This window comes from Bos indicus x Bos taurus, chromosome 13 (genome assembly GCF_003369695.1).
Source record: "Bos indicus x Bos taurus breed Angus x Brahman F1 hybrid chromosome 13, Bos_hybrid_MaternalHap_v2.0, whole genome shotgun sequence".
In the NCBI taxonomy this organism is placed as follows: Eukaryota; Metazoa; Chordata; class Mammalia; order Artiodactyla; family Bovidae; genus Bos; species Bos indicus x Bos taurus.
Genome location: NC_040088.1, coordinates 28324059 through 28337220, shown reverse-complemented (window position 1 = coordinate 28337220; position 13162 = coordinate 28324059). Strand labels below are relative to the sequence as shown.

The 13162-nt window shown below is 52.5% G+C and overlaps 1 protein-coding gene across 1 annotated transcript; it reads right to left on the bottom strand.

The window, feature by feature from the left end:
• Positions 1-6851: 6851 nt before the first annotated feature.
• LOC113902706 lies at positions 6852-8984 on the bottom strand. The gene is made up of 4 exons (XM_027558110.1): positions 8868-8984; positions 8478-8830; positions 7713-7785; positions 6852-7604 (listed from the first exon to the last, which is right to left on the bottom strand). The coding sequence occupies exons 1-4, from the start codon at positions 8982-8984 to the stop codon at positions 7371-7373; spliced, it is 777 nt and encodes a 258-aa protein (XP_027413911.1). The 3' UTR covers positions 6852-7370.
• Between the last annotated feature and the right edge of the window lie 4178 nt (positions 8985-13162).

The window sequence follows — 13162 nt, the reverse complement described above, 5'->3', positions numbered from 1 at the left end:
GGACCACCATTTGTTTATCCATTTCACTGGTGATGGAAATTTGGGTTGATTCCAGTTTGGGGTGAGTCCGAACAGTGCTGCTCAGACTGTTCTGGTTCTTCCACGGGGCACACAGGACTTCCATCTATTGGGTGCAGGTGGAGACTTGCTGGGCCCCAGGCTGAATGCCTGTATGGCTTAAGCAGAAATTGCCAAACAATTTATAAGGTGGTTGAACCAATTCCTACTGTCCCTTGCAGATACTCCTCCTCCTCGCCAACTGATGGTGTCAGTCCTTTTGAGTATGGTCTTTCCGGCAGGTCTATAGTGGGTTTGGTTTGCATTTTCCTGGTGACCGGTGAGGCTGGCCACTTTTTATATTCCAACCAGTCTTTTTATACATGAGAAGTCCTATGTCCATTTCTCTATATTGCATGTAACTTCTCCCACTCTGTGGGCTGCCTTTCCATTCTTTAATGGTGTCTTTTTTTATAATTTATTTAGTTAGTGATTTTGGGTTGCTCTGGGTCTTTGTTGCTGGGAGCGGGCTTTGTCTAGTTGCGCTGAATGGGGGTTACTCTTTGTTGCGGTGTGTGGGCTTCTCACTGTGGTGGCTTCTCTTGTTGCAGAACACGGGCTCAGAACGCTGACTCAGTAGTTGTGGTGCACAGGCTTACGTGCTCGGAGGCATGTGGGATCTTCGTGGGACCAAGGATCGAACCAGTGTTCCCTGCAAGGCGGACTCTTTAATCACTGGAACGCTAGGAAAGCCCCTTCATGATGTCTTTTGATGAGAAGTTCTTAATGTAGTCCAATTTATCAACTTCTTTCCTTTATAATGTTCAGCACCTTTCATACTTATTTTTTAAAAAGACCTTCAAAAAAATGAAAAAATGAATGCCCTGGCAGTCCAGTGTTTAGGACTTGGTGCTTTTCTGGCTGTGGCCCAAGTTCAATCCCTGTTTGGGAAACTAAGGTCCCATAAACTGCATACCACAGCCAAGAAATGGACAAAAACTTTACATGTTCTGAGGTTATAAGCCCGTTTCCTTCTATAAGTTTTATTATTTTACCTTTCACATTAAGCTCTTCAATTTACCTGGAATTGATTTTTTTTTTTTTGTATGGTGTGAGGTTTGTTTTTCACCCTTACAGGGAGCCATTGTCCCAGGGCCAGTGGTGGAAAAGACCATCCTTTCTCTGCTTCAAGGCATTGTCTGATATGTCATAAGCAGGTTGACTAAACACATGTGAACTGTTCTGAGGCCTCTGTATTCATCTGGCCTATTCATTTATTCTTGCACCAACCCCTCGCTGTCTTAATTTCTATCACAGTTATGATATCTGGTAGTGAAGGCCTTCCAGGGTTGTTCTTCAAGACTACCTTGGCTGTATTTGACTTTTTACATTTCCATATAAATTTTAGGGCTTCCCGGGTGGCACAGTGGTAAAGAATCCGCCTGCCAATGTAGGACAAATGGGTTCAGGCTGATTCAGGAATATCTCAGATGCTTCGGGGCAACTAAGCCTGTGCTCTAGAGCCCATGCTCCGCAACAAGAGAAGCCACGGCAATGAGAAGCCCACACACCACAACGAGGGAGTAGCCCTGGCTCGCCACAACTAGAGAAAAGTCCAAGCAGTAACGAAGACCAGCACAGCCAAAAACAAATAAATAAATAAAATTATACAAAATTTGGCATTTGCATTTCTAAAATAAGCATTACAAACTAAATTCCCACTATGCAATGCTTATCTTGCAGCCCACACATTTTGATATGCTGTATTTTCAGATTTCCCTTGTCAATTTTTTTGACCCATGGGTTAGTTAGATATTTCCAAATATTTGGAGTTTTCATCATTTTGTTATTGATTTTATTATTCTTATTGTTAGCTTATTTGTTTTTATTTTTTGGCCATGTCATGAGGCGTGTGGGATCTTAGTATCCCGACCAGGGATTGAAACCACAACTGCCTGCAATGGAAGAGCAGAGTCTTAACCACTGGGCCACCACTGGGCCAGAGAAGTCCCTGTTATTGATTTTAATTCCAATATAAACAGAAAACATATTCTTGCATGATATCAACCTTTTAAAATTTGTTTGGATTTGTTTTGTGGTCCAGCATTTGCTTTACCTTACTGAGTATACTATGTGCAATAGAAAGGAATGTGTTGGATGTAGTGTTGGATAAATAGCACATCAAGACAGTTCTATTCCTGGGTTGGGAAGATCCCCTGGAGAAAGGAAAGGATACCCACTCTAGTATTCTGGTCTGGAGAATTCCATGGACTATATATATAGTCCATGGGGTTGCAAAGAATCAGACATAACTGAGCTACTTTCACTTTTACTTCACAAGACAATTCAGTGTTGTTCAGATCACTAGTGTCCATCCTGAGATTTTTGCCCATTGATTCAATGGCTGTTATAATCTCCAACAATGGGGACTTCCCTGGAGGGACAGTGAAAAAGAATCTGCCTGCCAATGCAGGAGACATGGGTTCGATCCCTGGTCGGGGAAGATTCCACATGCCAGAGAGCAACTAAGCCCATGCACCACAACTATAGAGACTGTGATCTAGAACTGGGGAGCCACAACTACTGAAGCCCGTGCACCTAGAGCCTGTGCTCCCCAAAAGAAGCCACTGCAGTGAGAAGCCGGTGCACAGCAAAAAGCCCCTGAAGACTCAGTGCAACCAAAAAAGCAAAACTCCAACAATTGTTCAATTATCTGTTGAATTTTTTGTTTAATTCTGTTAATTTTTGCTTCATATGTTTTGAAGCTATGAGGCACATAAATTATGATTTTTGTCTTCTTAATGAGTTAACCATTTTTCATTAGGGTAGTGACTCTTTTTATCTCCGACAAGCACTGTGTTGAGGTCCATTTTATCTGATGTTAATACAGCCTCTCTAGCCTTGTTAACCTGTTAGCATGATACATTTTTCTGAAGTGTTTCTCAAAAATAGCATATGGCTGAGTCTCCCTTTTCTATCTTTTTAATTGAAGTGCTTAATGCTTACCATTTAATATGATGATGAAGTTGGTGAGATTTAGGTCTATTGTCTGTTTATGTTCTTTCTAAAATGTGCTGTTTTGTTTTCTTTTAGATTATCTGAATATTTTCAACATTCTTATTTATTGATCAGATTTTTAACTGTGACTCTGAGTTAAACTTTTTAGTGGTTGCTTTGGTATGTCAATACATATCATTAACTTTTCAGTCTTCTTTGAGTTGACATTGCACCACATCACATAAAACGTAGAACCCTTTCACTAGCCTAGGTCCATTTTTTGCTATAGTTTTGCTATAGTATATTTAAATGCAGGAAAACCTCCCACAATTCCGTGTTATACTTCTGCTTTAAATAGACATGTATTTTAGAGAAATGAAGAGGAAAAATATTCTTTCATATTTATTCTGGTATTTACTGTTTCTGATGCTTGTCATTCTTTCCTGATGACCACTGTCTATCTGGTATCACTTTCCTTCAGTTTGAAGAATTTCTTTCAGCATTTCTTATAGTTCAGGTCCGCTGGTGATGAGTTCTCTTAACTTTCTTATATAGGAAAATATCTTTATTTACCCTCATTCTGGACAGTTTGAAAATTTGACGTTCTACAAAAGGGTTCATGGGCTTTCTTTCCATACTTGAAGGCGTTGGTCTATTTCCTTCTGGTCTCCATAGCTTTGGGGAGAAGTCAACAGTGTCACCGCACTGTTCCCTGCATGAGATGTGTTGTCTTCCTGCAGCTGTTGTTGTTCTTTAGTTGCTCAGTTGTGTCTGACTCTTTTGTGACCCCATGGACTGTAGTCTGCCAGACTCCTCTATCTGGAGATTTGCCAGGCAAGAATGCAATACTGGAACGGGTTGCCATTTCTGTCTCCAGGGGGTCTTCCTGACTCAGGGATCGAACACTCATCTGCTGGGAAGCCCTCTCCTGAAGCTGCTCCTTAGATTTTTCTCTTTACACCTGGCTGCCAGCTGTTTCTGCTGTGCTTGTGCATGATTTTCTTTGATTCTATCTTAGTTGGGGAATTCTGGAATTCTTCAAGTATATAAATTTATGCCTTTCACCAAATGTAGAAAATTCTGGAAATTATTTCTTCAAATACTCTTTCTTGCCTTATCCTTTCCTCTGTTTTTGTGATTTTTGTTGCACAGATGTTGATATTTCGATACTGTTCAGTATTATAGAGATCCCTTATGCTCTTTTAATTTATTCCCCACTCCTTCTTTTTCAGATTGAATAAATTCTATTGATATACCTTCAAGTTTACTGATTTATTTCCCTCCATCATTCCACTTTTCTGTTTCGCTTATTCAGTTAACCGTACGTTTGTGTATGTGTGTGCTAAGTCACTTCAGTTGTGTTTGACTCTCTGTGACCCCATGGACTGTGGCCTGCCAGGCTCCTCTGTCCATGGGATTCTCCAGGCAAGAATGGAGTGGGTTGCCGTGCCCTCCTCCAGGGGATCTTCCCAACCCAAGGATGGAACCTGGGTGTCCCATTGCAGGCAGATTCTTTATCGTCTGAGCCACCAGGGAAGCCCAACTTTATGTTTAGAAAATTTTAACTTTCAGTTATAGAATTTCCTTTATAAAATATATTTTCCAGTCCTCTTTTGTGATTTTTATTTTTATTTTATTTAGTTTTGGCTTCACCATGTGGCATGTGGGATTCTAGTTCCTGACCAGGGATCGAGTCTGTGTCTCCTGCAGTGGAAACTCAAGAGTCTTAACCACTGGACCACCAGGGACATCCCAAGTGTGTCACTGAGTTAAAAAAAAAAATCTTTTCACTTGTTAAAGTATATTTTTCTTTACGTGAGTGATTATAATACTTTAAAATTTTATTTTGCTAATTCTGTTATCTGGGTCATATCATGGATCAATTGCCTATTTTTTTTTTTTTTCCAGGATGGCTTACATTCTCCTCTTTATTTTGTAATTTCAGATTGTGTCCTAGATATTGTGTTATTTTGTGTTGACACTGGATTCTCCTACACTAACTCAGAGTGTTGATTTTATTATTTCTGTGTTTGTGTTAGCACACAGCAGATGACTTGGTGGGACTGACAGCAAACACTTTCCCTTGGACAGCAGCTCAGATCTCATCTCAGTTCTTTCATTCTTAGCCAAGATGCTTAGAGTCTGTCCTATACCTGTGTTCTAATGTCACCTGGAGATTTAGGCCCAGATTATAAGTAGAATTGGGGTCTCCCCTTCTCTCACTCCTTCCTTTCTGGGATGCCCTCAAATACTTGCCACAGGGTGTCACTACCCCAACTCTATCTCCTGGCTCTCTGGCCAGCAGGCCTGGAGGTGTTTCCTTGGTGTTTATCTGTTGAAGCTGAAGCTCCAATATTTTGGCCACCTGATGGGAAGAGCTAGCTGACTTTTCAGAAAAGACCTTGATGCTGGGAAAGACTGAAGACAAAAGGTGAAGGGGGCAGCAGAGGATGGGATGGTTAGATAACATCACTGACTCAATGGACATGAATTTGAGCACATTCTGGGAGATAGAAGAGGACAGGGAAGCCTAGCGTGCTGCAGTCCATGGGGTCACAAAGAGTTGGACATGACCTAGTGACTGAACAACAATCTGCAGTTAGACTAGAAGCTGTGAAAACAGGCAGCTCACCCTGCCATTCTCTTCTCCTGAGTGTTAACTCCTCTCTAGCATCTGCCTGTGCTCATGACAGGGATTCCAGGTTAAGTGTTATTTTGTATTTTGTCCAGAGTTCATAGTGCTATGGGAGGTCAGTTCAGTAGTTTACATACTGGAAATGGAAGCCTAGCGTGTCCATTTCTGTGAAATGATTTTGCCTGGGATCTTAAAATCCATTTGTATGGAATCTAGATTATCCTGGGGAGAAATGACATTTTTACAATATTGAGTCTTTCAATTTTTGAACTTCGTATATCCCTCCATGTATTTATTTTTTCTGTAATTTCTCTCAATCATGTTTTACAATTTTTTGGTCTGTAGGTCTTGTGCCCTTCCTTCTTAGTTCTGTTATCAGGGTATTTGATGATGCTGTTTCAAGCTAACGATGCCTGCGACCACCAGAAGCTGGAAGAGGCAGGAGATTTCTTCCTCCATTCTCCAGACAGTGTGGCCCTGCTGACACATGGATTTTGGACTTCTGGTCTCTACAATTGTGAGAACAAATTTCTATTGTTTTAGGCCCTCAAGTTTGTGATAATGTTACAGCGGCCCTAAGAGATTCATGGAGCTGCATTTACAATCAGTTATGTGAAGAAGGCTGAGCGCCGAAGAATTGATGCTTTTGAACTGTGGTGTTGGAGAAGACTCTTGAGAGTCCCTTGGACTGCAAGGAGATCCAACCAGTCCATTCTGAAGATCAGCCCTGGGATTTCTTTGGAAGGAATGATACTAAAGCTGAAACTCCAGTACTTTGGCCACCTGATGCGAAGAGTTGACTCATTGGAAAAGACTCTGATGCTGGGAGGGATTGGGGGCAGGAGGAGAAGGGGACGACAGAGGATGAGATGGCTGGATGGCATCACTGACTCGATGGATGTGAGTCTGAACTCCGGGAGTTCGTGATGGACAGGGAGGCCTGGCGTGCTACGATTCATGGGGTCGCAAAGAGTCGGACACGACTGAGCGACTGATCTGATCTGATGTGTTCCTGAGCTTGCCCCTGGATGTGGATCCATTCTTGACCGAGCACAGCCCACTGAGGCTGTGTTGCTCCTTGGGACCAGGGCCTGGTCACCAGCTGCCACTTGGCTGTATGTCTTTTCTTTGTTTTATGGTGTGGTATTTCAGGTGGACAATAAAAGCATAGGTAATATAACAAATGCTGCACATCTTTCACAAATCCAGGGCAACACTGAAATTAGACTTGTGGTTGTTTATTTTTATATTTAAGAGAGCATGTCTGATATTTTCTCTATTTTATTGAAAAGACAATATACTCCTTAATAAACCCGATAGTCCCACACAGCTGCCAGCCTGGGAGGTCTCCTTTTTGCTCATGGCCTTGGACGTTTGCACCGCTGTGGGTGGCAATGATATACTGTTTTGGGGTTCTGGCATTCTCACTTAACAGCAAACATTTTTCCATGTTTAAACCTGGTTTGTATATTGACACTCGTTTTCAGGCCCGTTTTTCTTTTCATGCTAGGTGGAATTTTTGTTTCAAACTACATAAGTCATACGGAAGCTTCTTGTGGTAACAAAACCACGCAGAGATATTCAAAGAAAATGCTCCAGTCCCCAGGGTGGCCAAGGTTAACAGTCTGGCAGCATCTCCCCGCCCTCCATAGGGAGGAGGGGAGGAGCCACGTGGCTACCGCCCCTCCCCCACTCTCCAGGGGGGCAGGTCTCTGCAGGGCGTCAGAGGCGTAAGAGCTGCCTAGGCCGTCGGTAGCCCCCACCTTCCCTTGGGGCGCAGAGACCCGGTCTGGAAGCGGAGTCGCGGCGGAGCGGGGTGGGCAGGGAGGACGGTGCACCGACGCTTCATCTCCCACTTCCTGCCGGACCGGAGGGCGCCCCGGAGGACGCTGGGGGTGATGTCAGCACCGCTGCGGCGAGGAGGCCTGGGCGGGGGAGGGGCCCCAGGGTTGGAGGGGTCCTGGCGGGCGGGCCTCTGTGGGAAAGCAGGAGGGGGCCGAGACGGTACCACCTGCTCCCTTCACTTTAGATCACAGTAACTACAGGGGCGGGCGAGAGGGACCCCACCTCTCCCGGGCCTCACCGTCTCGCGTCGGTCAGTGATTTGCCTCGTAGCACGGCTGTTACTCTTCTGTCCCGACTCCGATCTGGGTGTTCTGAGTGCAGACCACGGTGTACCTCTTTTTCCCACTACGGCACCCGGGGCCTGCTTTTGTTTGGCTCACTTAACATTTTCTGATGAGTTGTCAACATTAAAGATGAGATTTTACACAAATCCCCACATTTCTGCTCTTGCTCGCAAACCACATCGTCGGCCCCCGCTGGGCTCAAAGCGCGGTGGGGATGGGACCCAGGCACCCCGAGTTCAAGGTACCCCCCAGCCCAGGTTTGTTCCAGCACTTCTCTTTCCTGTGTTTTGGGTAGTCAGCTTTAGGTGCAAAATTCCGATTCTCTCTTTACAGGGCTTCCCCGACGCGGTCGCCCGGGAAGGCCCCTTCGCAGGCTCCAACCCCCGCGCTCATTGTCTGAACCCGCCCCGGGAGCTGGGCTCGCGGGGGCCAACGGCTCTTTTGTTAGGCGGGTAGAAAAGATCATTTGTGTGTCAACAGCTTCCCGCATTGTGCTGCGGGCCGTGTGACTGCGGCGCGGCCTATTCGGCCGGAGGCGCTTCTCTGGGTCTACCCCTCCCCCCCCCAACCCCCACCCAAAAGAGAAGAAACCACTAGACATGTCCTAGAATACCATCTTTCGGTGAAAAAAAAAACAAAAAACAAAAAACGCAGGAGAGAATTTCACGTGAATTCTTCCTACAGAGAAGGTGCTCGTAAGGTTATTTTAAATAACTTACTTCGTCAAAAGGACAGAACGGGAGATAAGGACCCCAGGAAGACCTCCAAGCTGGACGCTCCCTTTCCCTACGCAAGCTGCTGGTCCCAGCCGGCACCACCGTCTCACCCAGTGATCTACAGACACTCGAGGCCAGGGGCCGCGCCGCCGGAGGAGATGAGTCACTCTGGCGTGGCCTCGGGCGCCGACCCCTGCCCCGCCCCCGTCGCCCAAGCTGCGGACCTCACGGCGCGAGACGCCCGGTCTCGGGCGGACCGAGGCGCCGGTCCGGGGGGCAGGCCAGCGCTCGCCCCGCCCGGTGCCCCGAGCTTCGGGGCCTGCGCCCGCCCGGGAGCAATGGCGACGACGCCCAGGCTACCTCGCTGATCCGGCCCCCAAGCAATTCCCTCACGGGGTGCCGGGTTCCCGCGGGCTGCGGCGGCTTTAGCGCCGATATAGGCGTCCCCGCTCCCTCGCCCGCCCGCCCGCCCGCCCGCCCGGCGATCCCGTCAGCTCCGGCCGCAGCCATTTTGGAGCAAGCGGAGACAAAGAGCCAGTCATTGCTGCCGCCCCCACCAGGCCCCGGCCGCGGTCCCCGCCCGTCTTGTCCTCCGGGTCGTCGGCCTCTGGCCCGTCTGGCAACCTGGACCCCAACAACCCCGCCAGCCCAAGGACGCCCGGGCCCTTAGCCCACTAGCCCGCGACCCCCGGCCGCCCGCCCGCGCCCCGGCTTCTGCCGCTCGCAGCCATTGGCCGCGCCTTTTAAGCGCACGGCGCGGCCAATCGCGGGACGCCGGGCAGCCGGGCGGGGGGGTGCCACGGCCAATGGTGAGGCGCCGAGCGGCGGGCGGGGGCGGGCACGCCGCCGCGCCTGCGCACCGCGTTGCCACCGCCCTCCCCCCGCCCGGCCGCCCGCGCCCCCCGCCCGGCCGCCGCCCCCGCCCCGCCCGGCGCGCGCCGCCCCCCGCCCGCCCCCGCGGCCGCCCGCCCGCCCGCCCGCCCGCCCGCGCGGAGCCTCCTCCCCGCCCAGCGCCGGCCGAGCGGCGGCGGCGGCGGGCCGAGGAGGAAAGATGGCGGCGGGCTCGGATCTGCTGGACGAGGTCTTCTTCAACAGCGAGGTGGACGAGAAAGTGGTGAGCGACCTGGTGGGCTCGCTCGAGTCGCAGCTGGCGGCCAGCGCGGCCCACCACCACCACCTCGCGCCCCGCGCGCCCGAGGCGCGGGCCGCGGCCGCCGGCGCGCTCGGGAACCATGTCGGAGCCGGAGCCGTGCCGGCCGAGGGCGCGCCCGCAGCGGCGCCGGAGCCGCCCCCCGCAGGTAGAGCGCGGCGCGGCCTGAGCGCGGGCGGCCGCCGGCCGGGCCCGCGTCCTCACCGCGCCGCCCCGCTTGTCTCCGCAGGGCCCGCCGCGAAGCTGAACGCGCTCGAGGCCGGCGCGGGCGCCGGGGCCGGAGCCGGAGCGGGCTCCGCGGCCGGGGCCTGCCCGCCGGGGGCAGCGGCCGCGCCCGAGCCCGCCGCCAAGCCCGCCGCCCGCAACGGCCCGCCCGGCGGCCCCGGCGCCGCGCAAACTTTGAATGGGAGCGCCGCGCTGGGGAACTCGCTCCGCGCCGCCGCCGCACCTGCTGTCAGCCTGCTCCACAACGGGCCCGCGCCCGCGCCGCCGCCGCCCAAGCCTGCCGCCGCCACTGTCATCCAGACGCCGCCCTTCCTCGGCGCCCCCGCCGCGCCCGCGCCCCGCGCCCCCTCGCCCCCTGCGGCCCCTGCGCCCGCCGCGCCCCCTGCGCCCGCCGCGCCCGCCGCCGCCGCCCCGCCGCCGCCGCCGCCCGCGGCCGCCAGCCTGGCCCGGCCGCCCGGGCCCCCGGCCGGACCCCCGGCAGCCGCGCAGAACGGGGGCAGCGCCGCGCCCGCGCCCGCCCCCACGCCCGCCCCCGCGCCCGCCCCGGCCCCGGCCCCCGCGCCGGCGCCCGCTCCGGCGCCCGCCGCCAACAGTCAGCCCGGGCCCGCCGCCGCGCCCGCGCAGGTGGCCAAGGCCGACTCGCCCAAGACCGCGCTGCAGCCGGCGCCCCAGCCGCCGCAGACCCTGGCGACCAGCTGCCCGGCCGGCGCGGGGTCCGGCATGATCCTCGGGCCAACTATGCAAGGGGCGCTGCCCGCCGCCGCCGGCCTCCCGCCGCCGACCCCGGGCACCCCCACCGGGCTGCCCAAGGGCTCGGCCAGTGCGGTGACCCAGAGCCTGCCCAGGACGCCCTCGGCCACCACCGGGGGGATCCGGGCCACGCTGACGCCCACGGTCCTCGCCCCACGCCTGCCGCAGCCGCCGCAGAACCCCACCAACATCCAGAACTTCCAGCTGCCCCCAGGTGAGTGGCCGCGCCGCCGAGCGACTGTGTGTGTTCCCCAGCCGGGAGTCCAGGAAGTTGTCGGGCTGGCAGGACGCGGAGGTCATGAGCTCTGCCGGTGCGTTTCTGCCCCGGTCCGGGCCGGTCCCGGGCCTGTATGTGCTCGAGTGTTGCGTGATGTGGCTGCGGGGGCCTCTTAGCTGTGCCGGGCTTGGCTTCTACTCTCCGCTTTACGTTGGGGAACTTTCTCTGTCGGGACTTCTGCCGAGTGGGCCCTCTCCTCTCCTCCTGGCCTTCTGTGTCCCTGCCCGGTGCCCCCACAGTGGACAGCAGTAGCAGCTGGCGCTCTGGGGACAACTTGCTGGGTTATTCACTCTGGGCCGGTGATTTCCCCATGCTTGGCTCTTCTCTCCCTGGTTTCTGGAATCAGGCATATGGTTTGTGTCCTCACTGAACTCTTCTGCTCTGTTACTGGGCTGGTCTGTGATTGGTGTCCCCTTCTGGTGGTCTAGGGACCCCCTTTCCCGGTGAGGTCAGGGGAGTGACGCCCCCTCCGTGAGGCTGGGCAAGCCTGCGTGGAAAGCATTTGCTCCCCTGCTGACACCAGGATGGCAGAGTTCCCAGGTGAGCTTGTAGGGATCCCGGGGCACACACCCTTCCTGGTCACAGCCCTTGCCTCATGCGGCTCCTGCAGTCGTTTTTCAGCACTTCCCGTAGTGGCCGTGTGGTTCTGCACGGAGTCCTCACTTGGGGGACGCCCGGCTACTTTGATTGTTACCGATGCAGTCAGCGGTGGGCTGGGGCTCCCTGGTCAGTGAGTCCTTTGGAGGTACAGATGGCGTAGGAGGACAGGCAGCGTCTCGGAACCCATCTTCTGTCCTCTGGGCAGCTTTTTAAGGCTTTCTAGGTCCCCATGGCATTAAGTGTGTCCCATTGCTTTCTTTCGGGCTTCCTGGGCAGAGAGAACCCCAGCACTGGAGGCTCCCAGTCTCTGCTTCCATCCCTGGCCTCGCCTGCGTGGACGCAGAGCGCTCCTCCCCTGCCGTGTAGTAACATGTGCTGGCGGCAGGAGTAGTGGAAACAGCACCGCCTGTGTGTGCGTCCCCTCGTGCTTTCTGAAGCAGCCGTTGGTCACCTTGAGAGGATTTCAGCGTCTTAGAAGGAAGGTCTTGCTTGTCACAGTGCCGTGAGGTTTGGAGCGGTGGCGGCACCTGGCAGGGATCTGATTTCACACCACTTCAGGGAGGAGGCAAGGTTCCAGCCAAGAGTGCTGTGTTTGGGGGTGGTCGTGAGGGCTGCCCTGCTCCCAGAAGGAGGTGATGTAAAATAGGTACCTGAGAGGTGCAGGGTGCCTCTTACAACACGCTTTGTTTTTGAGTTTGTAGGAGGGTTTCATTAAAGGTTCTGTTTTGCTCATTATGTGTATTTTGACCTTTTAGTGGAAAATATGTTTGATCTTTAGTGACGCTTAAAAAGAGAAGTCATAGTGGTAGCAGGTTATGTAAAACGTCAAAATACTTTTCAGTTACTCATTAAAGTATCTTCTCAGTGGTCCTCAGCGCCTGCCCCACTCTTGGCCAGGACAGTTCCCTGCATGACGCTTTTGTTCTGAAAACTGTCAGTGAAGTTTGTGAGTCAGTGGAGCTGGTGAGGCTGGCGCTGTGCCCGGGGAGGAGGCCCCCCGGGGCACTCGTGTGATGCCTGTAGGTGTGGCGGTTTGGGGCTGACTGGATCCCCTCGCCTCTGCATAGGTGCAGCCTGCACTGCCTGCTGCCTTCTGGGGGAGGAAGCTGTGGTTCTGAAAGGGCGCCTCTGTCAGCTCTGTCATGATTGACCCTGGACGCACTTTCATCTCCTGTTCTACCGGCGGTGTTAAGGATGTCTGCATGTGACAAGTAGGCGACTCCTTGAAGAAAACTGTAAAAGCGCTGACTCTTTGCATGAGTTCTCATGAGTCTTTGCGGTAGTCCCGTGTGTGCGTGTGTGTGTGTGAGCAGAGAACAGCTCATGTTGACATTTGGGTGACAAATGTGGAGAGCTGTGCTTTAAAGGGGCCAAATGCTTTCTAGAAAATAAAAAACTCAGATCCATTTCTTCATGCTTCCCCTACCCCCACAGTCGATCCACTAATTTGGAGCTCTGATTAATAAAAGCAGGAGCAGAAAAAGCATTGTTAAAACTATTATCAGTTTCCCACAACAAAGTACTTTCTTTTAAATAGTACAAATTAATTCTATAAATCAAAGTGAAAGATTATGAATATTCTAGTTACCTCATGTAATTGAGTGATCGGAAGATACTAAGTTCTACTTGAGGTCTCCTGTTTATTGAAAGCTGTCATCATAAAAATGTATAAAGCGGAGGTGGAAT